General features: G+C 40.3%; 2 protein-coding genes across 9 annotated transcripts in view; both read left to right on the top strand.

The window, feature by feature from the left end:
• Positions 1-17,407, top strand: part of CLMN (calmin) — a 77,788-nt gene extending 60,381 nt beyond the window's left edge. For both annotated transcript variants that reach the window (XM_066998299.1, XM_066998300.1), the window contains 8 exons: positions 246-436; positions 2,180-2,373; positions 3,380-3,462; positions 4,862-6,169; positions 7,232-7,416; positions 8,354-8,414; positions 9,543-9,598; positions 10,734-17,407. In XM_066998299.1, the coding sequence (XP_066854400.1) occupies positions 246-436; positions 2,180-2,373; positions 3,380-3,462; positions 4,862-6,169; positions 7,232-7,416; positions 8,354-8,414; positions 9,543-9,598; positions 10,734-10,887 (2,232 nt within the window). In that variant the 3' untranslated portion in view covers positions 10,888-17,407. The remainder of the gene's footprint in view (positions 1-245; positions 437-2,179; positions 2,374-3,379; positions 3,463-4,861; positions 6,170-7,231; positions 7,417-8,353; positions 8,415-9,542; positions 9,599-10,733) is intronic.
• Positions 17,408-24,291: 6,884 nt separating this feature from the next.
• DICER1 (dicer 1, ribonuclease III) overlaps positions 24,292-25,625 on the top strand; it is a 72,600-nt gene continuing 71,266 nt past the window's right edge. For 3 of the 7 annotated variants that reach the window (XM_066998297.1, XM_066998293.1, XM_048070422.2), the window contains exon 1: positions 24,542-24,724. The gene's annotated coding sequence lies outside the window, so the exon portion shown is untranslated. The other 4 variants (XM_066998296.1, XM_066998295.1, XM_066998298.1 and 1 more) reach the window with 4 other exon arrangements.

The raw sequence follows: 25,625 nt of genomic DNA, 5'->3' as shown, positions 1-25,625 counted from the left end.
TTGCTATGAATATTTTCAGTTTAGTCTTAACCGATCCTGTGCTCTTTCTGTTTCCTGGGGTTGCCAGCTGGGCTGCTGCTGTTGTCATGTTGGGAGTTGTAATGGACAGGCCTATAATTACCTCTTAAAATTCAGTTATTGCCCCGTTATCTTAGAAGCATGCTAATTTGCCTAAAACCAAACATTCGGTTTTCCATTGACCTGGTGTTAAATTGAAGCGCCGTGCACTCCACCTTTTGTTACAGATTAAAGAGCTGACAGGCAACCTCAACAGGAACTCCTCTTCGTCCAGCCTGTCGTCCGGGCCTAGCGGGCCAGAGTCGGACACGTCTCACCCCAGCACTCCCAGCGTGGAGAGGAACATGTCTGTCACAGTGAAAGACCAGCGGAAAGCCATCAGAGCCCTTTTAATCTGGGTTCAGAGGAAAACCAGAAAGTAAGTGAGCGGTGTCCTAGAAAACTGCGTCTACCTGTCCTGGTGAAGCCAGATCTCATCCCTCGCCTAATGTGTGTATTACCACGGCCCAGGGCTCTTCTGCTTTTGAAGTCTGCAGGCACGAGGGATCTGCAGCCGAGTGTATCACTGCATAACTGTGTCTAAAGCAACCATCTGACCTTGAAGCAGTCTGTTGCTGGCTTCGTGACTTGAGTGTTAAACGTTAACTTGCACTAATCTGCTTGGCACCATTTAAAACAGGATCATTCCCTCTTCCCTCTCCTCCTCCCAACTTCTGTGTAGTCTGCTAGGTATCTTTCACTAAATGAAGAAATAAAACAACCACATGTTGAAAGACTTTAACAACAGCCTTTTAAATTAAGCAGCAGCCCCGAGGGATTTTCTCTGCAGAGTTGCCTTGAAGGATAGAGTTTGTATTAGAAGTTTCATTTCTTCAAAACTAAGGAGGAGAAGAGGTCAAATCTGAGATTGTTTCTTGTGAATGTTACTAGATTTTGGGTCCATTTCCATTGATCAACAAATCTCTCTCATCTTTAATAAAAAGCAATTCTTTCACCAAAGCATCTTGCTTAGTAATGCCGCGCAAAGTTACTGTTGAGTTAAAATACTTTGTTGTAAGATGTCTAATGCACACATAAGTGCTTGGCATGTATTTTACATGTATTATTATCTTGAAGGGGTGACTGTCGAAGATTTTTACAGAGGGCATGGGACAAGCTTGCAAATTCAATAGCTGTATATTTGCCATTTTTGTCTGTTGATAGGTTTGTATGTCCAAATCTGCCTGTGAACACAGATGTTCTGTGTATGGTACTGAAGATACAAATTTGCTTCTTAAATACTTGGTCCTGTGGGCCACATCCCTTGGTTATCTCCAGTGAAGCTAATGGTGCTTGTTGTGCAGATAAACTTGTCCCACTGATAACCGTAGTTAATTGCTGCCAATGCAGACCATAGAGGAAGTGCAGTTTTACTCCCAAAATAATGCTGATAATGTCATTAACAGGGAGGTGGCACAAGCAGAGTTAGAATGACAGAAATAAAGGCCATAGTCTTTTCATTCTAGTCAAGGTGTACAAATCGAAACATTTAATAGGAGAAAATTGTTCCTGCAACCGGGCTATTAAAACATAATTGCATCATTATAACCACCTTAACCGATGACCTGTGCAGAATTTTCTATTCTGAGGCTGCAGTGACTTCATTGCAAGTTCAGTGATTGAATTTTCCTGCAAAAATTTGGACATCTAATGTACTCGTGATCTGTACATATACTGGCATTCTTTGCACCTGGCAAAGCATGATTTTCTGCTACAGAAGGCCAAGGACACAGGAAAGCAAATCATTTATGCTTATGTTTTTTAAGTACTTAAGTGTTGGCAGTCATCCCAAGCTATGGCATTAAAATGCTGGAACGCAACAGAAACAGGAGTCACACAGACATTTGGTTTTGTGAATGTTAAATGTGGTTGCTGAGTACTTGAGGCCTTTGTTTTCACTAACTGCTTCCTACAAGCAGGCTGATGTCAGTTGTTGGCCACACTGATCCAACCTATGAATACTTGTGTTTTATGCAAGTATTTTGTGTGTTTTGAATTCCAAAGGACCTCGAATGTGACTAGTGTGACTCAACAACCTTACTTTTACCTTTGAAAATGACGATGCCTTTATTTTGGATTTCGTAACACGACTGCCATGTAAACTGTATGTACTTCTGTTTAGGTACGGTGTTGCAGTTCAGGACTTTGCCAGCAGTTGGAGGAGTGGCCTGGCTTTCCTGGCTGTCATAAAAGCCATAGACTCCACTTTGGTAGACATGAAGCAAGCACTGGAGAAATCAGCTCGAGAAAACTTGGAGGATGCTTTCAGCATTGCACAAAATAAGCTGGGTGTTCCTAGGCTCCTAGAGCCAGAAGGTAAAATGTTTACATCGATGTTGTTGGGTAACATTCAAACAATAACGCATTAATGAATATTGCATCATCACACCTACTAAAACCTCCCAGTGATTAGATTGTCGATGTGATCATTGTGTGGGGCTGAATGGTAAGAAAAATGAAGTGGTCCCTGGCTAGTAGTCCTATGCTTCCAGTCATACTTGTAAGCTCATGGGGACAGAGATCTCACCGTAGTTTTAGCTACGTACACTGGTCCTGGTTAATGATTAGATGCTACGTGACACTGGTATTACTAATGGGCATTAATCACCAGCCTGCTGAGCTGAGAGGTCTCAGGGCAGTAGCAGCATTTCATAATGCCTACAGTTTACAGAGTCTAAGTGTCACTCCAGGACGAAGTGGGTGAGCTGCCACACTAGGAAAATGGGTAGATACCTATTCAGATGTATTTGCATTTCCCAGTTACTTTTCTACAATTCATATATATACTTGCATATATAAATATGTGTACATAAGCATATTTAAGTGTGAAAATAATTATATGTATATAAGTGGAGCAGCTTCTTGCACTGTTTTTTATTGAACACTGCTACACAGGTGTTAGGCCTTGACTTTATGATTGAAAGCACAGTTTGGTTATTTGTGCTTTCTTGGGTCACCTGTTAGAAGAATGGGTTCTGCTACAAACAAGTCTCTGTGCTGTCACTCGGCAAGATCACTGTCTAGTGATAGTGACATATATACTGTAAATGACATTATCCAAGTAGATGAAAAATGACCCTGTTCTGGGGTCAGTGTGTGTTTGGAAACAGGAAAAAAAATAATGTGAATAAGATGGTGAGAATTCTAAAGAGTACAGTCAACAGTGAAAAGGATACTGCCTGCTCTGATCTGTCAGAAAAATAATAGTGTCTGTAGCTGCTATTCTCTCATCAAGAAGGCAGACTAATGTCTGGTGGCCTGTTGCTCTGCAAGAAGGCTTTAAGGCCCAGCATGCTGACGTACCTTGCGTCTGTCTCCACAGATATAATGGTGGAATCCCCCGATGAGCACTCAATTGTGACCTACGTGGCGCAGTTTCTGGAACACTTCCCCGAGCTGGAAGGGGTAAGTGTTTACTGTTACGGCACGTCACTTTTATTTGCTTGGGTATACTTAATTAAGTCAGATATTGCATTTATCTTCTAGGTTTCTTTCTGAGCTATTCAAAATAAGCCACAAGCTCAGTTTTAATTGTTCACATTTTCTGTTAAATCCAGTCAGGTGGACTTTCAGGAAGAACTCTGCTTTTAAACCTTTACATCTAATTATGGCTTTCAGAGGATAGAAATGGTTACATAGGCTCTGCTACTTTGCTATATTAGTTTCAGAATAAGGCTGAAGTTTATCCCTTCATCTATGATGATTTGTTGGACTTTAAATTTGTTTTTGACTTCAGTCTTCTCAAGTTTGAGGGCCACAATCAACCTGAATTTAGCAGATATTGTATCAGACACAAGATACCAGAGACTGAATCTCACCAATTCAGCAGTCAAAAGCACTCATTGTAAGTATGAAATAATTTACAGCTTCAAGGACCAGGGACTTAAGGCAGATCTATCAAAAATAAAGGATTGAGGAGCAGGCCTCAGCAAGGCCTGACAAAGGCCCTTTGGAAAAAGAGAAGATCAACTTAAAGAGTAATTAAAGAGTATGACACTGAAAACTGGAGGAAAAATTAGAAGTCCGAAGAACTTTAGAAAAGATCTGCATACGTTGAAAAACTGTTCTGGAGGCTGCTCGTACTTCTAGGCAAACCTAGTTCAGCATAGTCTTTTTGGTTTGAAAGGGTTCCCAGAAGACTCAGTGTCCCTTGAGTATTTATTTATTTTTTTGTGCTTGAGTACATGTACATAAATCATGGTTCCTACATTAAAGGTATTTCTTCTTATTCATTGACTGAAAATTCCTCTTGGTATGTATTTCATAACTTACAGAATTGGTGGACATTACTAAAGCCACTGGAATTAAAATTATTAAAATAATCTGATCATGATTATTACATTAGATGAGCATTAAGATTGGTTGGCATTAAGACTTATGGACATTTTAATGGGGAAAGAAAAAGCCTATTTATTTATTTATTTTCAATGCAGTCTATTGGAACTGAATAATCTAGTAGATGAATATGTTCCATAGTAGATGTAGTTGATTTGGGGATTGTGTCCCAAAAAAGCCAAGTCAGTTGTCTCCACAGGTGCAGCAGGGAGAGATGAATACGTTAACAACTGAGGAGTAGGCTTGTCTGCGTTCTAATCTTCCTGTGCAAGCGGCTTCTTCATGTTGAGCTTTGTTCAACTCACTTGGCTTGCCAAATTTGCTTCCCTACTTTCAAAATAAACGAGTCATTAATTGGCCATTCAAAAGGTAATGGGGTGGGTGATGGGCTAGTTACTGTAGCATTTGGGAGAAGTAAAATGATACGTGAGGTATGATTTGTTCTTTAATGGTGTATCATCACTTATAGGAAGACTTTACAGATCCTGACAAGGAGCTTCCAATTGAGTCCACGTATGTTCACATCAAAGACACACCTTCAGAAAAGGAAAGCAAAATCTTGATTTTAAGTGAAAGTGAAGAAAACATGTATACTGTTAATCATGAAAGGAGTCACCCTGCTCCTCCAAAGGTTCATATTCATGACACCCCTGAGAGAATCCTGTCAGAAACCGCTCCTGAAGAATGTAATGGCAAATTGAGTCAAGTGTTCGATGATTCACAGGAAACCTCGGAAGAGGAGCCTCAAAGGCCTACCTCGCTGCACATTACAGGATCTATCCGTTTTGAATCCAATTCCTCCCAGCAAGTGCTTAGTGATAAATTGATGCCAGGTGAAGGGGACATGTCTGATGACCCACTGAAACAGAATGATGACCTTTCTCCAGCTGTTCTGACAGACCAGAAAAATTCTGTTGACTCTTTTGAAGACTACTCCGAAGAATTAACTAAAGAAACCTATACTGAATACGACAATGAAACTAAGAGCCTTTCAGCCAATACTTCTTCTTTAAGTCCATTGTCCTGGACTTCAGGTATACTTACAGATGAATCTATAAATAAAGTAGAAGAGAGCAAGCCCCAAACGTCAATTCTTTTACCAGAAGATACCTCGAAACAAGAAGATACGCATAAGTATGTTCTCCATCTTCTAAATGAGGAAGTACTGAAACTGCCAGAAAATGAAGATACAAAGCAATCGCCTGTCTTTGAGACAACAGAATCTAACCACTGTTCAGTGAATGGTTCTAATCTCGAACGCCAAGAACTATCTACACCGCTAGAAACATCTGATGACTCTCTCTCCGATGTGCCCAAAAATGCAGAGGACCTGGACAGCTATGATGAAGATGAGTCTTCAGCGGAAGTGCTACCCAGTTCTTCAAAAGTATCAGTAATACCCCATGATCTCTTCTATTATCCACATTATAATGTTCCCATATCAGCAGTTCTGGATGCTTATGTTGAGCCTTGTCTTGAAGGTTATGATACTGAAAATGAAAACTCTTGTGAAACAGTAACGGATGTTTTACATGAGGAGGGGATACCGGCACAGGACTACTTGGAAGATGCTCCAGAGCCAGGCTTAGGGAATAATCTAGGAGTTCCTGCATCAGAAGCGGATACTGAGAATGGAGAGGAGGAAACAATGGATATTAATGGTCACGGGAATTCTTCCTATGAAGAAGTACTATTACTAGTAGAAGAATTAGAAAGTGAAAAAGATGGCCAAAAGGCCACCAGCAATGAAGATACCACGATTCTACAACATTCTGAGGTATTTCATTTTTTATTAACTGCATTTCTTTGTGCATATATGGGGGGACTAGTATCTGAACTGAATGGCTGCCATTTCTTTTCATTTTGCATGCTCTTTGGAGAAATATGTAAAATATACTTTGTCTTCTGTCCCGTAACACTGTTTGCCACAGCCCTCTACTGGAATGAATGGAATTGCAGCTTCCTGAGAAGATGTGAAATTATCAAAAGAAAGAATAAACACAAACAGTACTGCAGAAATGTGAATTTTACTGATGTTTTAAAATAATTTTGAAGCTCCTGTGTAATCCCTGGGTATAAAAGATTAGCACAGAGAGTATTTTTTGAAAATAATTTGTAATGAGAACAGGAAGCAGTGTTGTTGATATAGAAAGGATACAATTAAAGGTATATTTTGTCTGAATCTGAATAAGTTTGTCTATGAAAACAAACCAATTTGAGTAGGTTAAGTCACGTGGATAAAATCAAGATTTATCTATACTGCAGAAGGAGGAAGAGGTGATTTTGGGCAATTATTCGTGTTTTGGATTTAGGCAAAGTGCAGCATTGTATTTATTCTTGTATTTATTCTTGCAGACACTGATTTTGAATTGTCTTGCACATTTTCCAGCGTAGCAATTTTAGTCAGAGTTTTTCTGGAAGGAGTGTCCATTTAAGTGTTTGTATGTCACTCTAGTTGTTGCTTAGACTTGTTTTGATCCTGGCAATTATTAGGGTAATGAAGTCAAATTTCTGTTATCTCCAACAGGCTAATTTGAGATAGATTAAAAAAAAAAAGTCTTAATGGATTACTTCAAAGAGTCATGTCATGTCGTGATTTCTTATGTAAAAAGAACTGTAAATTAATTGCATGTAAGTTTAACTGGTGATATTTTATAGCTCAATGTATCCAAAATGCTTTCCAAGATAATTAAAAAAAAAAGTTTTTATCTCTTTTGTGACACCTTCAATCTTGTATGACACATAATCTAGCATCTGAGTAAGCTGTACCACTAAGATATTTGGAAGGGTGGGGAATCAGTCTTGTTGTCTAACACAAAACGTTTCTTAATTTCAACAGGCTGTAGATTTCAACCATCTAGATGATTTAACAACAGTGGGAAAGATACTGAAAGAAAGTAGTAATAGGGAGGAAAAAAACAAAGATATGATAAAAGCAGAAGACTTACAGATCTCAAAAGTTGGGACTACTACTCTGTTACAAGATGAACTGGAAGAAATTGCTAATTGTCATGAATTTACCAGGTATTTCACATTGACTTTCTCTTAAATATATATATGAATGCCTGGGCTTCTAAAGTGTGCCCTGATGTTTGGATGTTGAAACTGGATGCTTTTTGTAGTCTTCCTTTAGGAGCATTGTATTGGGTCATTGGCTTCCTCCTGTGTTTCACTTAAACATATCAAGCGATTTAGTGCCAGTGGGACTTGATTTGACTTTGCTGTACAATCTTAGCTACACAAAACCAACTAGAATCCCAGTGCATTTTGAGCATGGCTGTGTTGTAAACGTTTTTTCCAAGGGAGTGTTTTGCAATGTAGATGAAATAATGCACATGCATTGTGATGCCATGTGCGAGCCCAACACTGCATCATTCCAATAGATATTTGTTGGCCTTTTTTCTGTCTGAAGAAGTGAATGAGACACACTGCTAATTTTAATCCATTCACTTCTCTTCCCTCTTACATTCTAATTTAGTTCTTAGGTAATGCATTTGAGTGGGACATGAACTGTCATTTGTCAATGCTTGTCACTATAGCACTCTAATGCATTTGAAAGTATTTACTTAGAAAAAATACATCTCCTTTGTCAGGCTTTCTGTTCCCTGCAATCTGTCAATTATAAGTACACAACCATAGAACCTCACTTAGCTGTAAGTTTCACTTAAATCTATATGATGTCAAAGCTGCAAAAAACATATCAGATACTATTTTCCAGAAGAGATTTAAATTTGAGCATTGGGATTTTTTTTTAATCAAAAAAGAATTTTAAGATTTTCCCAAAGCTATTGTTTATAATGTTACTGATAAATTCAAATCTATATTCTAAAACATACAACAATGAATGTTTGTGGTTTCATATAACCTAAAACTAGCACGTGCAATTGTAGTGGCTCTCTTTGAAGTCAAAGCAAAAATTAGCTTTATAAATTAAAATATTTTGCTTTTACATACATTTCAGGACTAGTGACAACGATTCCAATATTTATCTCCGAAAAAGGTTTCCTAATACTTCTGAGAAGGTAAGTGGAAATTTACCTTTCTATTGCTATTTCACTATTTCTCTTAAACTCCAAACGGTCAAAGACTGTAAAAGGGTCTACTCTCTATATGTTCTATGATAACACAAAAGCCCTAAGACTTCTAAGAATTTTAGTACTAAAACCAGGAATAACTTAAAAGCTTTATTGAACTCTTCAAAATAAATGTAATTGAGCCTTTCTGAACCTTGAGCAAACCACAAAGGACTACTTAAAATTCAAATTAAATATATTCTAATTTTGAGGTTTACTTTGTCATAACTATAGTTGAAATATTTCACTTCTTTGAAGCTGCCTTTACTTGCAGCTCCAATTTCTTTTAGTTTGTTCACTCACTGTATACATGTAGGCATCCTGGTCACAGCCCTGCAGAAATGCTGAGTGTCTCTTGAAATGCACTTTTTACCAAAGATTGGGCTTTTTTCCTCTCCTTTGTAGTAGTAGTGTATTATCTTATAATATATCATATATATATATCATATGTATGATTATCATATCATATATATATATGTATAAATAGAATCAGCTAACCCTTAAATAAATTTAGTTGTAATGTGAAACTGTATTCTTAATGGCAGATGTAATTCATATTGATTTCTTGAGAACATACTCCATGACTGAGCTCTGGATTTTTAACTCAGAAAGGATAGCAACAGCAGTCTGGGCATGCTGAGCAAGGATAGGAATATGTCTCTTTTCAGCACAAAATAAAATTTGGACCTTCTTGGAGTTATAAAGAAATGCTGCCACCAACGTTCAATGAAACTGATGATTCACGCAGGTGCTCTGATTTTGCAATGCTGTAAAAGAAAGGTATACGAAGGAGGAGAGTTTTTTTCCTTTTCTATGTATATACTAGACTGCAGTGGTGGATGTATGGGTGCAGAATAAATTCAGAAGCACAATTTCATTTTATCTGAGTAAACATTAGACATGTTCTGCATAGAATGCACACAAAACTACCATCTTTGTGAGACAATGAACTTTTTCTCCCCTCCCCTCCCCTCTCCTCCCCTTCCCTCCTTTCTTGTCTATTCTTTTTTTTTTTTTTTCCTCTTTTCCCTTTCCCTTTCCTCTTCTCTCCCATTACTGGTCACTTGTTTGTTTAAGGAAATCTTTGGTGAAAACAACCAGACGATGACAGATGCGGGTGAAAATCTACCAAGGTGAGTGTTTCTTATTCAGACAAAATCTTTTGCAAGGGATCTATAACTTCTAGTTAGTTATAGCTTCTAATAATGTTACAAAGGAAAAAAAAATAATTATAATGGTAGGCTGGCTGGACATCTTGTATACTGGTTTAGAGTCCATATTTCCCATAGGTATAAGATACAAAACTTCTTTGTTGCTAGATCTCCCCCTTCATTAAAATGTCTTTGGTTGGCTTGAGAGGAAAGGTTCAGCTGTCTCAGCAGGATTGTCAGCTCTTTTTCAACACAGTGGGTATTTCAGACCATGTAAAGGGTGGAAGGACTTCATATATGAGGCCCTCATATAGCTGATATAGAGCAATTTCTGTGTAATACTCAGATATATATCCATACCATATCTGAGTACCATATCTGAGTGAGCAGGATGCCCAAGCAGGATGCCAGACTCATTAAAACAGGCCAAAAAAAGTTTTCCTGAAAATAAGATTTAAAAAAATGTGTACAAGAACATGATACATGTACACTCAGTTTATAATATTACTGTCTTGCACCATTTTAAAGAAGACCTTTTCTTGGTTTTGTGAGAGCTCAGTGGTAGAGTCCATCAGGCTTTGCCCCTAAGACCTGCAGTTGGACTTTCGGAGTTATTCTACAATCCCCCAGTTGCTAATTTGTTTCTGGAAGTCTTGGGCTTCTTCTGTTTAATTTTTTTTGGTGTAGCTGACATGTGAAACTCTAAATGTAGCTGATTTGGGGAAAGTATATCAAGTCAGATTACACTGTATAAATAAAAGTGTGATATAAGTGTTGCCCAAAGCTGTGTTTACTTTCTGAAAATAAAGAGGTATCTTTTTGACTGTTGGAAGTCAGCTTATGTTAAAGGAGTGTACTACGTTGGCATGTGTTTAAGCTACCTGAGAACTTGTCCAGAGTTTTCAGGGGATTAATTGCTATGGTTTGACTCCTAAGGAAACACACTGCTGAAACCCATTATGCATTTCAAAGTTAGCGTGTGCTCCAAGTGATTAGATTGAAGTGGTTCATTTAACTGCTGGCTATTAGTGACGCTGTGATCTTTAGAGAAAATGTTAACAGTGGAAGTTTTTTTCTTCTTTTTCCTGTCTCTTATCAAATTCTCTCTTATTTTCAGGAATAAAAAAGACATGGAAGCAAGTGAGACTCCAGCATCTACTCACCAGGCTCCGAGTGTTGATCAGTCAGAGCTATTCTACTTCATCATTTTCCTCTGGTTGCTGATCTACTGCTTTTTAGTTGTTCCACAGCTTCTTAGTAGCAAGGTTTGATCTCCGTGAGGTGTGGAAAAATAAAAGACAGTGGCCTGATTGCTTTGTGTATCTGCATACGAGTATGTACCTTCAGGTGAAGCACAAACAGAAACATAGGACCTGGTATTTGTGTTCGCTATCAGGTCCTCCTCAGTTCCTCTGCTGTTGTGCTATGACAGTGTCGAAGCACATTTTATATTACAACAACGGTGTAAATATATATAAAAATGACCTTATTTAGTAGCTGCGATTTTGTACATTTGTGCCTTGCTTTATAAGATGCTAAATAAAAATGGATAATTATCAGTAGGAATATGAACAATTCAGAGCTCTAGTCTTCAAAAATAATTCTTCTGGCTTCATTCACTTAGGTAGGGTCCAACAGCTGTGGAAGATGTGTTGTTGGCTTGCCCATGAATCTGGCCCACCTGCAAGGGATGATTGGGATGCTTGAGATGCATTTTCACATTTTCCAGAGTTCTTTGGGAGAGCTGGAGGTAGAGCAGAGTTGGAGATGGTGGAACTTGCTCACCACAGGAACAGACTATAGTGTTCATGGCAAGCTAGTGGGGCAACAAAGTCAGGTGGAGGGTTTATTTGTGGAGGGTGGATAGGATTTTACTTTTATCCTGCACCTGTTATGTTTAGTTTGCAGGAACAAATTGGGTGTGGAGAAGTGTGAAGAACGTACAGGCTAGTGGCTGCTTAGGAGGGAATGTAAGGGAAATCTTCATCTAAAGACTTCTGTAGAGAATACCTGAAGAAGTTTGCTTTTTGTACGTTACTGATGGTGGCCATCTTTGAAAAGGTATTCAAGAAGCTTTATTTGCAGGTATTTAAAAACCTGCTTGTAGTCAGGTCATCTGCTGGTGAAATCCTAACTGCCTATCACGCTTCATTCTTCTTTGTAAGCTTTTTTTTCTTCTTCCTTTATTTTTTTTTTTTGAGGAGAAGTTAGCATGTGATAGCAACATTGCATGGTAGGATATCCTTAACACAGAAAGGAATTTGGAATCTCTTTCATTCGATAGAAAATGGAAATCTTTTCTGTTCTGTCTTGACTGGAGCTGGATTCACCCCTTGAACATAAAAAGTAGATCCTTTGTGCTTGGTGAGCAGCAGATCCAAACTTCGCAACTTAATTTAGTGTAAACCAACATAAGTAAAAAAAAAAGTCTTTTATCTTTCCAGTGAAAAATTTCAACATTTTGAGTCATCTGATTTTGTGTCTCACACTATTTGTGTGTGTTGATGAAGACACTAATACTTTCTTCCAAAATAAAATCTATTTTAGAATTTTTAAAGATGTTTTCTTGAAGTAGGCTAAAAGATAACACTGAAATGTTAGGGATAGTGCTGTTTCTCTGAAAAAAAATAAATCTTAATACAAAATTCTTATCCTGAATACCACGGCACCTATTTATTAGCAGGAACTAGCAATGTACAGTATATTGGAGCAACAGTGTTGAGAGCTCTTCACTATGTGCCAGTCTTCAGAGGCTCCCTTGGTTTATGACAATCTTTTCTTTGTATTTTTGCATCTCTTCCTTTGTTTCTTCCATGCTTCTTATTCTTCAACAGAGATCATCTGGAGTTGGATTACAGCCTCTTCATTGAACTTTACAGCTGTCAAAGTTCAATCAAGGAAAATAAGTTTCCTTTTGTCTTCTCTCCCTCTTCCCAAGAAAATTAATGAGAAGATCTTCAGATGTCTCATCTAAACCACTCATATCCATAACAAATAGAAAAGTGAATGGCATGCGCTGATAATGCACAATTTCATTACACAATATTGTCTTTTAAGAAAGACAAAACCAAGGGTTTTCTTTCTTCCCTCCCACTGATGATCAACAGCTGAAACAGTGAAATGAGTTGTTTAATGTCAAACAGCATGCAGCAATTGTCTTGATAATTTCACCCAATGTTTAAACTGAGGTGTGCCTCCCAGATAGCATAGCCCGTGAAAAGATGGAGATTGTTTCTCCCATGTAAAATCAATGAAAATAATAATTAATAAGTACATGATACTTGGTATTGGCTGCTTCATATATAATATAATATAGATATAACAGAAACAGTCTACCTTAGTCAGCCATTGTATGTGTAAGAAGATCCAGGATAGAGTTACGAGTGATTATGCTGGTATGGTCAGCTATGCATGAAAAGAGACTGAGCTCTCCAGGAGTTCTGACATTATCTGGACCTGCAAAAAAAGACATCTGCATGAGCAGCAACTCCTCCCACTTAAAAAGACTTGTGAACCTGCATCGTTCTTCCACAGTGCAAGATCCAATCTCTCACTGCAAGTGCCCTGTTCTGAAATTGTTGCTCCTTTTTGGACTTGGTGTCCTACTCTTAGCTTACAGTCTAAAAGCCTGACTGTGAAGCACTCACTGCAGCAAAACCCGTTTTAACATGCTGGCTAGAAAACTGTCTTGAGGCATTTGAGGTTTTAAAGGCTGGTGGGCAATCTTTTATCTATCCATGTTTTCTGACAGATCTGTGCACTGTCTGAATAAGGAAGTTTTTTCCTGAAAGGCCTGGGGTTTTGAAGAATACTAAACTTGAACTGATCTCATGTGATACTTTTGGCTTGGTAGCAGAATTCAGACATATATGGGTACTGATCTGTTAAGTCCATGTCAGTGTGCTCAGGTGGCCAAGAAGACCAACAGCATCCTGGCTTGTATCAGGAACAGCGTGGCCAGCAGGACTAGGGAAGTGATTGTCCCTCTGTACTCGGCTCTGGTGAGGCCGCACCTCGAGTACTGTGTTCAGCTTTGGGCCCCTCACTGCAAGAAGGACATTGAGGGGATGGAGCGTGTCCAGGGAAGGGCTATGAAGCTGGTGAAGGGTCTAGAGAACAAGTCTTATGAGGAGCAGCTGAGGAGACCAGGACTGTTTAGCCTGGAGAACAGGAGGCTCAGGGGAGACCTTATCGTGCTCTACAACTGCCTCAAAGGAGGTTGTAGTGGGGTGACGGTCAGTCTTCTCTCCCAAGTAACAAGTGATAGGACAAGAGGAAATGGCCTCAAGTTGCACAAGGGGAGGTTTAGGTTGGGTATCAGGAGACATTTCTTCACTGAGAAGGTTGTGAGGCATTGGAACAAGCTGCCCAGGGAAGTGGCTGAGTCACCATCCCTGGAGGTGTTCAGAAGACGTGTAGATGAGGTGCTTGGGGACAGGGTTTAGTGGTGGACTTGGCAGTGCTAGGTTAACTTGATGATGATGGAGGTCTTTGCCAACCTAAAGGATTCTGTGATTCTATGATAAGACCAGTTCTTGCTGAGCAAATGTATGGATAGCAGAGTATTGGGAAGTGCAAGTGTTGGGAAGTGTTTGAGGATTATTGGATAAGGGTGTGTGGTGTTCACAAAAGCACCATTACGGACTGAGAGACAGCTATAAGGGGATGGTTCAATGTTATTGTAGTTGCGTAACTTCACTGCAAAGTGTTTCATTGCAAAGAAAGTGCAAGAAGAGGTATAGTATTGAAGACAGAACATCACTAGATATTTATGGGGCAAGTGTCTTAGAGTTGAAGAAATGGGTTAAACAGAAAATGAAATGAACACAGCCTTTGCCAAATTGTAGGACATTATCAGTACAAAGACGGGGCAAGTACAGATTGCAGTAAAAAAAAATGACAATCGCTTTTCAATGCCATGAATATTTTTGATAGATTGAGCTCTAAAATGTATTTTTACTGAGTTTCTAGATTGTAATGAATGTGTCTACAGAATTTTATGCAAAGCTTCAGAGTTCAGCTGTTTTAAAAAGATTTTTTTATATAGCAGTGATTATTTTATCTATATATTTAATAGAACTGTAAAACCATTTTAAGAATACCTGTAAAATTCTGTGTATGTGATATGATTATTTATTGATTATGACTCATGAGAATGAACATTGAGCTATGCATAGGTTGCATCATCCACTTGAAAACTGGAAACTGCAAAGAGAGGAAGAGCTCTTAATGAACAGCAGACTTGAAAAACACGGGAAATGGTTTGAGTACAATTGTGTGATTCTTCAAGCCGCATAGCAATATATTATTTTGTGATGTTAACTTTCAGCTAAAGTTGCAAAATATACTGAATGATTAAGCTACTTCCTTCCATTAAAACACTTCCTGAGGCTGAAATTTCAACATCTTGATATTTGGTGTCTAAACACACTTAAATCCTCTACATCTTCTGGTGATGGTCATTTTGCTCCAGCTCAGTATGACTCTAACTTCTTTATCCAAGTAGTGTGCCATTGAGTTTCCTGGGGTACCTAGGTTGTGTGATTCTGGTTTTCACTTCTTTTTAAGGGTTTTCTGTACTGACCCGTACATGATCAGAGCTTTCAGAAGATGAATTTGGTCACTGTATGTGTTCTCATATTCAGGAATCTACCGGGACAATAGGTATAATAGTGCATTATCACTTATGCTAGCTTTAAGTACTTGGAGTCCCTTCTTGCCAAGCACAAACGTGAATGCATCCAGCGATGTGTTCAGTTCCTTGACTTCCGTGGAAGTCAGTGCGACACATCTGTGTGCTAAGCACACGCTACAGGATCTGGCCCTGAGGGGACTAAAGTCAGCTTTAATCACATAGGACGGGAAGTAGCCACAAACCCTATGCATTACCTTAGGGCTGGAACTCCTCCAATCCGATGTACACAAACAATGCCACAGACTTCAGTTGACCCCTTTGCACACGTAACAGTTGTTTGCATAAATTCTGTAGGATCAATCCTCTATTCTTTCTAGGAAGTTACCATGCGCTGCCATTTTTTATTAAGGGAACAGCGGTGCAGAATGAATGGCTGGAACACAATGGTACGATTGCTGGTTGGAAAATTCCCAAACCTCTACAGATGAAAGCTGTACCTACCCCAACAATTGGTCACCCCATTTTCCACTGGGCTAATAGGTGGTGAATCTGAAAGGAGATAAAAAACACTAGATTTTTATATTTCCATGTTGTGCAGATTTTTTGTTAGGTAGATAACATCAAATTCTTCCCCTCTGCATACTACCGATGATACTAATTTACAGCTGCGGCCTTACAACTGTTCACATTCCAGGACTTGCGCTAGGGCTAGCTCCTACCCCATGCAGGTGAAGTTGTTCTTGCCAGAGAACATTGCATTTATATGCCCATGTAAAGGATACTGGAAAAGACATACTCTGAATGGGATCGCTTGCTTACTCCATCCATCTCTTTACACACAACTCTAGAGCTCGCAAATGGTGAAAAATTAACCTTTTATTCTCAAGTGCCACGTCTATTTCAAGGTTATCTGAACTGAAATCGTGGAACATCAGAGCATTTCTTTCTTCCTCTGAATGTGAAACATGGAAAGCTTCCTTCCATCTCAGTGGCACTTTCAGTGACTCCTTTCCAGGCAGCTGCTACTGCTGATAATGGAAAATGAGAAGTGTATTATTTTCTCACCGTGAGGGGAATGTCTAAGTCTACGTCTCTGGAACATAAAATTGGCCCCTGGGTGACTACTACAATTCTTTCCTCATGAAAAGGTTAGAAGGGGCAATAAAAATAATTAATTTTACCTCAGTGAGAAATAGTAAAACATAACATTCCAAGAAAGGCTAGATCGTGGCCTTCACTGTTGTGTTCAAGTCAGGTAATATTTTATTCCCAAAGTAGCTTCATTGCTTTCGGTGGGCCTTCCTGGAATCTCTTTGATTCATGGAGTATGTTTGCTCTGTGTCCAAGGAACCATTCATGGAGCACTGTCCTGATCCACAGCTGTCCCTAGGCTATCACAGATACCAGTGTTTAGTTAGAAATGACTGGCCCAATTTAAATAAATTAACTTTCAAATTATGTGCTGGTGATTTTTTTTTTTGGGGGGGAGGGTAGAGAAATAATGCTTTTTTTTTTTTTTTTTAATGCCAAATAACTTACACAAGTCAAATGTCTTTTTGTTACAATAAAAAATTCAACCTCTGCTTTTTCTTCAACAAAACAAGTTTTAGTTTGGCATACCATTTCGAGCTATTTTATTCTTCTGTGAAAAAGCTGAAAAAAAACCTGTTTTACCCTTCTTGTTAAAGTTCTCTAGTTTAAAATTTAATTTGTAAAGTGCTAGTTTGCTAAAGAGTTAATGAGGGACATTTTTGCTGAAGAAAACATTTATAAGTAAGGGATGTAATATGTACAATACATGTTTCTCTTTGGCAAGTGGTGAGGAATAATGGTTATTAAAATGAGAACATGCTACGTGGATGTGAGTGGCTTCAAAAGACATACTGAAGGAGATGAATTTTTGTGTAATTTCAAATACGTTTCTTCTAAATGCTTTCAATCAGTGGTATGTATTGAACATTTGCACTTGTTGCTCAAAGCTAATTTTTGTGAGGAAGAAATGTATTCTTGTGTATAGTTGGTAAAATAGCAAAGAAAACGTTTTCAGAAACTGCTACTCTGTAATAAGATTAGTATAATTAGTATTCACTATTAGTGAATAGTTCTACTTTATTTTATAAAATCTCTTATTTTGAAATAAATGGACAGGCTTCCTGTATATAATCTGTCATCTGTGGGTTTGTCCTTTTCCTCTTGATTTCAGTAGAAATCACCATTTTGTTCTTATTATGCACTTTAGTGCCCAGAAGCTATTCACTTTTTAGCAGAGAAGATCTCAGTAAGCAGAGTAAATTCATAAAATGTATTGTTTCCCCATCTACCCAGCAAGTGACTTTTAATTTTGGAGGAAGAAGCTAAACTGTAATTCCAGTCAACAAACAGAATGAACTCTTAAGTTTTTATGAAGGTGATTATACATTACTAAATTTGTTAATGCATAGAAATTGGTATTAAAAAGGCAAGCTTACAAAAACAGCTGTGCTGAATTATATACTGTTCTTACAATTCAGTGTATCTGGCCTGTTTCTAGGCAAGTGTCTAAATGTTTAGACCAGTGGTTTAGTAAATTACTAGGTGCAAAACTGATTCATATTTACTATGCTCTTCCCTCTACACCTTAATTCCCTTGGCAGTATATGGGCAAAGGGAAATAACGTACAACTGAGATCCAACACAATTCAGAATCAGACCCATGATCTGCCTCCTGAAAGATGTAAATAAAATGGATAAACAGTATGTGGGGGATGGTGTAGGAGTTCTTCCCGAACTAAACTTAAGGGCTGGTGGGCATCACGCTTTTTGTAAATGTTCCTCCATTCCTTGCTACAAAACGAAATCACCTCACATACTTCCAGTGTTTTTCTCACCACCCCTGCGGTAGCTGGTACTTATTTTGTGGACCATCCTCCCCCACACCTAATGCTTGTAGACGGTAAGAGAATACTCATAATGCTATTGAGAATTTGCGATATTTGGGTCCAGTGAGAGTAGAATAAGTTTTTACAAGAGTATGGGATCCAATCTTTTGTACAAACTCTGACACAGTGAGAACAGGAATTGTTGGATTCGATTTTTTTGAGTGCACTGGGAGAAAAGTCATTGTGGTAGCAACTAGAAAAACAGTCTCCCTTATCCTTGCTGTGTAAACACAGTTTTTGTAGCTTAAAGAAGATGGAAATGCAGCATAGGAAACATAACCATCTGTCTGGATCATGACAACAATAAAACTAGCACAGGGTTCATTTTACGTAAGGAACCAGTATGCATATCGTGGTTGTGAGAAAACCCGACCCTCCTAAGGATAACCTGTGGGCATCAGGCATATATTCTGGTTGGTACTGTATGTTGAAACCTGTGATCTCTCTTCAGTGCTTATTTTACCCGACAGGTAAACAAAACCTAGCAAGAGCAGGAATTCCTTCCACTTGCTGGGCAAATATAACAAAACGTGAGAGCCCCTTCTCTTAAAACACCAATAGCCAGGTAATATTAACAGCAATAATCTTTTCCTGAGTTGCTATTTGTATTGATGTTACGAGGATTATTTCCAGGAGAGTTCATCACAGTAATTCATGAAATGTCTTCTGTGACTAGGTCTGTTCCTTGGCTAGACTGTACCATTGGTAGATCTCTGTCCTTGCCAAACTGTACACTTTACCTTGGAATCTGAGGTAACGTATGATCAAAGCAAAATATATAGCTCCATCTGCTGTAAATACTTTGAACTGATTATTTTTGCATTACTTTTATGGCTGATCTGCACCCGGGGGAACCGATTGATCACTTTGCTGATATGTATTTTCTGCACGTTAGCAAGAATCATCGTAAAAATAGTAGCTAAGCACATTTTACATTGCAAAGTCTTATTTCTTGATTCTCAGGTAAAATGGAGTGCAAAAAGTGTGTATTTCAAGGATATTAGGAACCTTTGCTTGGTAGCTATAATAGATGTTTTGTACTGAAGCTGCTTGTGGAACCCAGAAATTACCTGACTTGCTTAAACTAACTTTAAGTCAGTGACAGATGAGAAGAAATTCCCAGTCATGCTCCTACTAAGCAATGGCTTTCCACATTAATGAATAGCAACATTTATTATCAATTATTTTTGTAAGAAGCAGTCATCAATGCCGACTCTCTGCATAGGGAGAGTGAATGAGTTGATATCTCATTTTTAATATGGATTTGAAAAGTAAACCAGCTGTTTAAAAAGGTCAGAAAAGACACGACAGCAGTTGAAAATATTAAAGTTTTGCTTGCACTGGGGGAAACATCCTTATTTAGAGTTATGAACTCTGAGCCACTGAAGTGTGAAAGCACTCAGATATTTTTTTTAAATAGCATCCTAGGGGGGGAACCAAAAGTTTGTGCAACCTAACACCTTCTTTAAAGTTTTAAGAATGGACTCTGCTCGAATAGAGGTTCTTTCTTTCTTCCAACTTCCTCCTCCATAGTCATACCTGCAGCTTTTTCTCATAATACATTGCAGATGTTATTATTAACGCTGTGGTTTAAAGTGTTTGTAACTGCTCTTTTCTGCAGTGATTCACAACTATGAACTAAAAAACCTGGTAGCCAGGCTGGGGGCCGTTTGAGAGGAAAGTCTCAATTTAAATTTTTCCAAGCGGGGTGCAGAATAGACACGTCCTTTCCTGGCCAGAAACTTGCTTGCAACACTCTGGCCCATATTTTATCGATCAGTGCCAGCTTGTTTCAAAGAGCATTATTGCAATAGTGTGTGATGCAATGACAAAACAGCATCGTGGCTGGTATCAACAGAAGGGAACAACAGAGGTCACCATTGACACGCGGGAAGGAATCTCTTCAGAATCCATTTTGGAATGTGATGAGGTGTGTAGAGCCAAAAAGCACAAAGCCTGGTTTCCACTGGCATAATTTCAAAGTTCTGTAGCATGAACAAAGACAATTACTTGTCACACAGTGAGTTTTTTTTTTTAATTGAATTTTACCTCCATTCTAACCCATACAAATTTTGTTTCTCTCACCCAACAGAAGGAAAAAAAAATAAAAAAGCATCATTTTGCGATATGATTTTTTAAAAAGGGAGAGATAAATGTCTCTTCTTGTTGTTGGTTTTGTCTTATGGCAGTTATCCCATCGAGTAAACCATCTATAATTCCAGCACTAAAGATATTTTGAAAGCTGTAATTTAGTGCATTATCACTGTTTGTGTTCTGGATTTTAATTAGTTGGGCTATTCTATTCCTTTAATCCAATGGCCTCTTTGCTTTGTTTTTATAGTTGCATGTGTTTTTTTTTTTTTTAATCAAACTTTGAAAGCCAAGAACTTAGTGCATTTTTTTAGAGTTTTTATCACATTGATAATTTTCTTTTTTTTTTTTTTTTGGTAAGAAATTTGTGAAATTAAAGGTTAATTTTTGATTTGGCCTTAAACTCTGAAGAATAGCTGTCATAACACATGCATATAGCAAAAAAATATCCATTCCTTCAAAGGAGGGGATAGTGGTGATAGAACAATAAAGGATAGCACAGGTTTTATCCTAACTGTGCTTTTAAATCAAAAACTCCTGTCAGCTGGCACGCTCAGGGAGGAAGTAGCTGTGGAGAAAGACACCCTTTTCTTTATAAGAAAATAACTTCCAGAATTCTCCTGGCATTTGTGTTTTGTTTTCTGTGTTTTAAGCATTCTGCTTGCCTTCTCTTTGAACCTCCTTGAATTGGATAAAATTCATTATTTAATCATGGCCTGCAGAGGATTAAGGAGGGTTTCTTTCTGCTTTATTTTATGTTAGAAATAATCAAGAATGCCAATTTCCTTCAGTACTTCAGTTAAAATTGGAAAAATAGACCCATATGTTCTGACAGCTCCCACTGGATAAGGCTGAACAGCTGCTCCTCTTCCTAAGGTTTTGTCATGGGATATAATTATTCTTCCATCCATAAAAAACAGAAGGGTGCCCCCTCAATAGTATAAAAATGCTTAATATTGTGGTATTTACTAATATGGGCATTACAAAAGACATGCCCTAAAGAAGAACCGAGGTTTGAGCTAGGTAAAGGAAACAATGTGGTAAAACCATAGGCCTCTCTGTCACTTTTTATCTGAAATCATTTCGCAGAGGTTTAAATGAATCTTAGCGTGCTCCAGTTACCTTTATCTCCTCATACTGATTTAGTAGGCACAGTCATACTAAGGATGTGGTAAGTCCCTGGCAGAGTGCAGATGGATGAGGAAAGCTGGGTCTCTGGTGACAGACCCGTTGCTGTATACCCATTGCATTCAGCCCAACTAAAAAGGGGGAAGTGGCTTTGTATTACATTTACCATCTTCGTTAGGCAACAAGGATGATCTCCAGTCCCTCTGTCAGGAAGTGTGATCTTAGGATAGTCCTGGACTAACACAAGTGTAACTGCATGCCTGAAACAACTTGTAGTGTTGTGCAGCACGGCAAACAGGATCAGTGAAACACAGCATGAAACTAAATCCATCCACTGTCAAAACGAGGTGCCAGGAGTAGGCAGAGCGGGGCCAGCTGTGTATATCTACGTTATTTAAAGGTTTCCTTCCACAAAAATGACCACATTATCCAGATGTGGCTATATCTTTACATCACTGGTGTGGTGATTCGTATGGGCAGTCCACAGATCTGACTACTTACTACTAGCACTGTAGGTAGGCCTGTTATAAGCTTTAAGTGTATCCCATCGCTGTGGTAAAGTATGGTAAATACACATTTTTCTTGCACAAAGAGTAGGAAAATATGCAAAGTTAAGGGTTTTTGGACACTTGTGAGTAAAGGACAGGGAAGAAAAGTTAAACAGAAAAACTGTTTTTTGCGTTTAGCAGACAAAATGAGAACAAAACAAACTGTTGCTGTTGTCAGTAAAGATTTGCACTGCTTACTTCCATTTTTGGCACAGTTCTTTTTACCATGCTTAGAAGAAAAAACAGCAATCACCAAAACCTCTCTTGCTGGTCAACAATTCATTTGTTGATAATGTAAATGAACCTCAAGAAGAGGGCACCAAAGTAAAAAAGTTGAGCTACTAAATCCATGGACAGTTCCAGGATAGTCTTAACAGCTGGTGTTAACACTGAAAACATTGACTGGTACTGCAAAGGGTGAGCACAACGTGTTGAGCAGGTAGGGGCTTGTCAATGAGCCAGATACAGCTTTTTCAAGGTCGCTTCCAGACAGCTGTTCAAGAGTGATGCGGCAATTTTGTGCTCTAACCCTACTGTAACTGATGACTGGACATTCAGTAGGATGATTCCCCTCTCGTTCCATAAAACTGCCATTTATGTGGGGATAAGACCAAACAAAATTGGCATGTGATTATTGCATTTCAGCTCTGTGGTGATCTACCTCAATTTACATTAGGCCAAGGGACTTTAAAACTCCAAATTTGACTGTACAAGAGTTATCCTCTGTCCAACTACCTGAAAGGAAGTTGTGGGGAGCTGGGGGTTGGCCTCTTCTCACAGGTAACTGGTGATAGGACTAGAGGGAATGGCCTCAAGTTGCACAAGGGGAGGTTTAGGTTGGAAATGGACATTTCTAGGAGAGAAAAGGAGACATTTCTACTCAGAAAGAGCAGTCAGGCATTGGGACGTGTTGCCCGGGGACGTGGTGGAGTCACCGTCCCTTGGGGTGTTCAAGGAAAGGTTGGACGTGGTGCTTAGAGACATGGTTTAGTGGATGATATTGGTGGTAGGGTAATGGTTGGACCAGGTGAAGGTCTTTTCCAACCTTAATAATTCTATGATTCTATGATTATTTGCCCTCTGCATCTCTCTGGTCTGGGCTGCAGCTATGGATCTAAGCGATGCTGTAATCAAGCTTGGAGGTTTGATTATTAGCTTCATCTCTGCGAGGAAGGTTCAGTCTTCTCACCAGTCACAAAGAGAACGGTGTTGGCAGGTGATGCCATGGGAGGTGGGAACTAGGGACTTAAAATAACCTGGGATTTGAAATTAAACTGTAACAAAACTCCAAACGGGCTAGTTCTGATCAAGTAATTCATTTCAATCCTGCGCCCTACCTTACCGACCAGTTCCTCACACTTACAACCAAACATTCCCCTACATCAGGTATTATTTGCCAGTCTTGTTGCACTGCAGCCCTGGTTAGGTAAGTTAGGTAAATTCAAGGCTTTTTATTGTCTTGCCATTTCCCCCCCCCCCCCCCAGTTTTCCAAGGACTTGAAGATATTGATGTCAATTGTGCCAAGAAAATAAAAGCTGGAAAACAGTAGCATATGAGGTGCAAGAGAAATTGTGTTCCTGTCTGTACACCAAGCATTTTTCAGTTTCTTCACCTCTGGTTGAAGGGTTTTGATGGTGCAAATAATAGTTACTCTAGATCTAAATCAGCTGTTTAATCCAAGAGCTTTTTTGTTTGTTTCCTTTTTTTTTTTTTTAAATATAGTTGTAGCTTGTAATGTCACTCAAGTGTGTGCTGACAAGAGATGGAGACCAATGGTCCAGTTAGTCAATGCTGTCCCACGCAACGGCAAAAGGAGATGCTGCTGAGGGCGCACAAATGGACCCAACTGCCTCCAGTGGCACTTTCTTCTTCCCCCTTCTGGCCTAGCACCAGCAAGGTATGTGGGTACCAGCTCCCTGATGAGCAGAACGGGCACTATGACCACCTGTGTGTATGGATATGTGGAATTTCACTACACAGAAGCACTGGAGGTGAAGCGCTGCTGTGCCCTGAGACTGATCTAAGTCATCAAGGACTGCTTTTTGCCTCCCGTTCAGTGACATTCAAATCTTCAAGACCACTCCTGCCCCAGAGGAAAGAGCAGTGCCCTGCAGGCGGCCTCACCACCTCCCCGCCCTACGACCCGAACAACACAGCCCGACCCCGCCGGCCTCCGACCCCGCCAGCCTCCGACCCCGCCAAGATGGCGGCTGCCGCCCTTCGCCTCAGCGCTGCGCCCGCCACCTCCCGCGCGCGCGAGCCCCGCCCGCGCGCATGCGCAGGGCAGGAGCGTGGGGGCCGGGCAGCCGGGGCCGAGAGCCTCGCGGCGCTCTGGCGGGGGAGGGGAGGGCGCACACACGTGAGCGCCGGGACCACCCGGCGGCTCCCCGGCAGCTGCCGTGTCCGGCGAGCGGATTGGCCGGTCGGTGAACCTTTCACCTTTTACCCGCCTTCCGCCGCCAATCGCGCGGCTCCTTTCACAGCGCGGCGATGGGGAGCGTGCGAGCTGCGCAGGGCGGAATTCTCGGAGCGGGCTTGCGTCGCGGGCGTTGGGCGGCCCCCGTTGGTATGGGTGGGAGGGCTGGGGGAGGTGCTCCGTTTGCGTAGGGCCGGCGGCGTAAGGGGGGGGGGCAGGCAGGGGGAGGCGGCCGCGCGGGGGCCCAGGTGAATGGAGGAACCTGACAGCCGGGGGCAGCGCGGCGGCGGCGGGCAAATGGCGGCGGCGGCGGCACAATGAGACGCGGCCTGTAGCGGGGGGACGCGCCGGGCCGCCTCCCGTCACAGCAGGTAGGAGATGGCGGCCGCGGCCCGGCCCCGCGGGTGCGTGAGGCGGGGGCCGCGCTCCGGCCCCTCACGGCTTTGTCTGCGCGCGGGGCGCTGAGGGGGATGGGGGGGGCACGGGGCGCCGCTCCGGGGCGGTGTGTGAGGCGGTGTGCGGGGCGGTGTGCCCGCAGCGTGCCCGCAGCACGGCCCCGCGCCGCTCTTCCCCTCCCCGACCGCTTGTAGAAGGGGGGAAAATGTAGCGGCAGGGTGGTGAAGGCGTGCCTTGTGCCGCGTGGTTCGGGGCTGAGAAAGGCCAGGAGGGGAAAAAGGCGTAGTTCTGCGCTGGGGTTGGTTGGTGCCGGGGGTAAAACTGGAAAAAGGAGTGAATGGGTAGAAAACTGACTGTGATATTGACATCTGGAGGGATTTCTTAGTGTATTATCCTTCCTCATAAATCATTATTTCCAAAAAGTAAATCACCAGTTAACTTCAAATACTGGAAGTCTGGAGGTTGTTTGGTACTTCAGGTTATAAGATATCAGCAGTCTTTACGCTAAGGTATTGAACATCAAGTTATACCGTGAGCTAAAGTGGTGCAAGTTGTAGGTTTGAAGGTGATGACCACTTTTAAATGAAAAATCAAAACAACTTTTTAGACACTCTTTTCTTTATATTACTTTGTTTTTTGTTTTGATATATAAACCATTCTGGGTGCTGTGGTGAAGTGCGAACTGCATGCATATCTTTGGTGAGTTGAGTGTGTGTGGTGTTTTTCTTTAACCAGTTGATATAGACACAAACAGGAATGACTTCTAATATGCCATAATTATTCTAAGTCTCTCTATGAAGAGGAGCTTTCCCATTGTCTGTGTCTCCAAGATGTGTTGTAGTCTTCCAAACTACAAAAGGTTTGGAGATATTCCTA

This window comes from Anser cygnoides, chromosome 5, assembly GCF_040182565.1.
Source record: "Anser cygnoides isolate HZ-2024a breed goose chromosome 5, Taihu_goose_T2T_genome, whole genome shotgun sequence".
Taxonomy (NCBI): domain Eukaryota; kingdom Metazoa; phylum Chordata; class Aves; order Anseriformes; family Anatidae; genus Anser; species Anser cygnoides.
The sequence above is the reverse complement of the archived record's forward strand: the minus strand, read 5'-3'. Positions and strand labels throughout refer to the sequence as shown.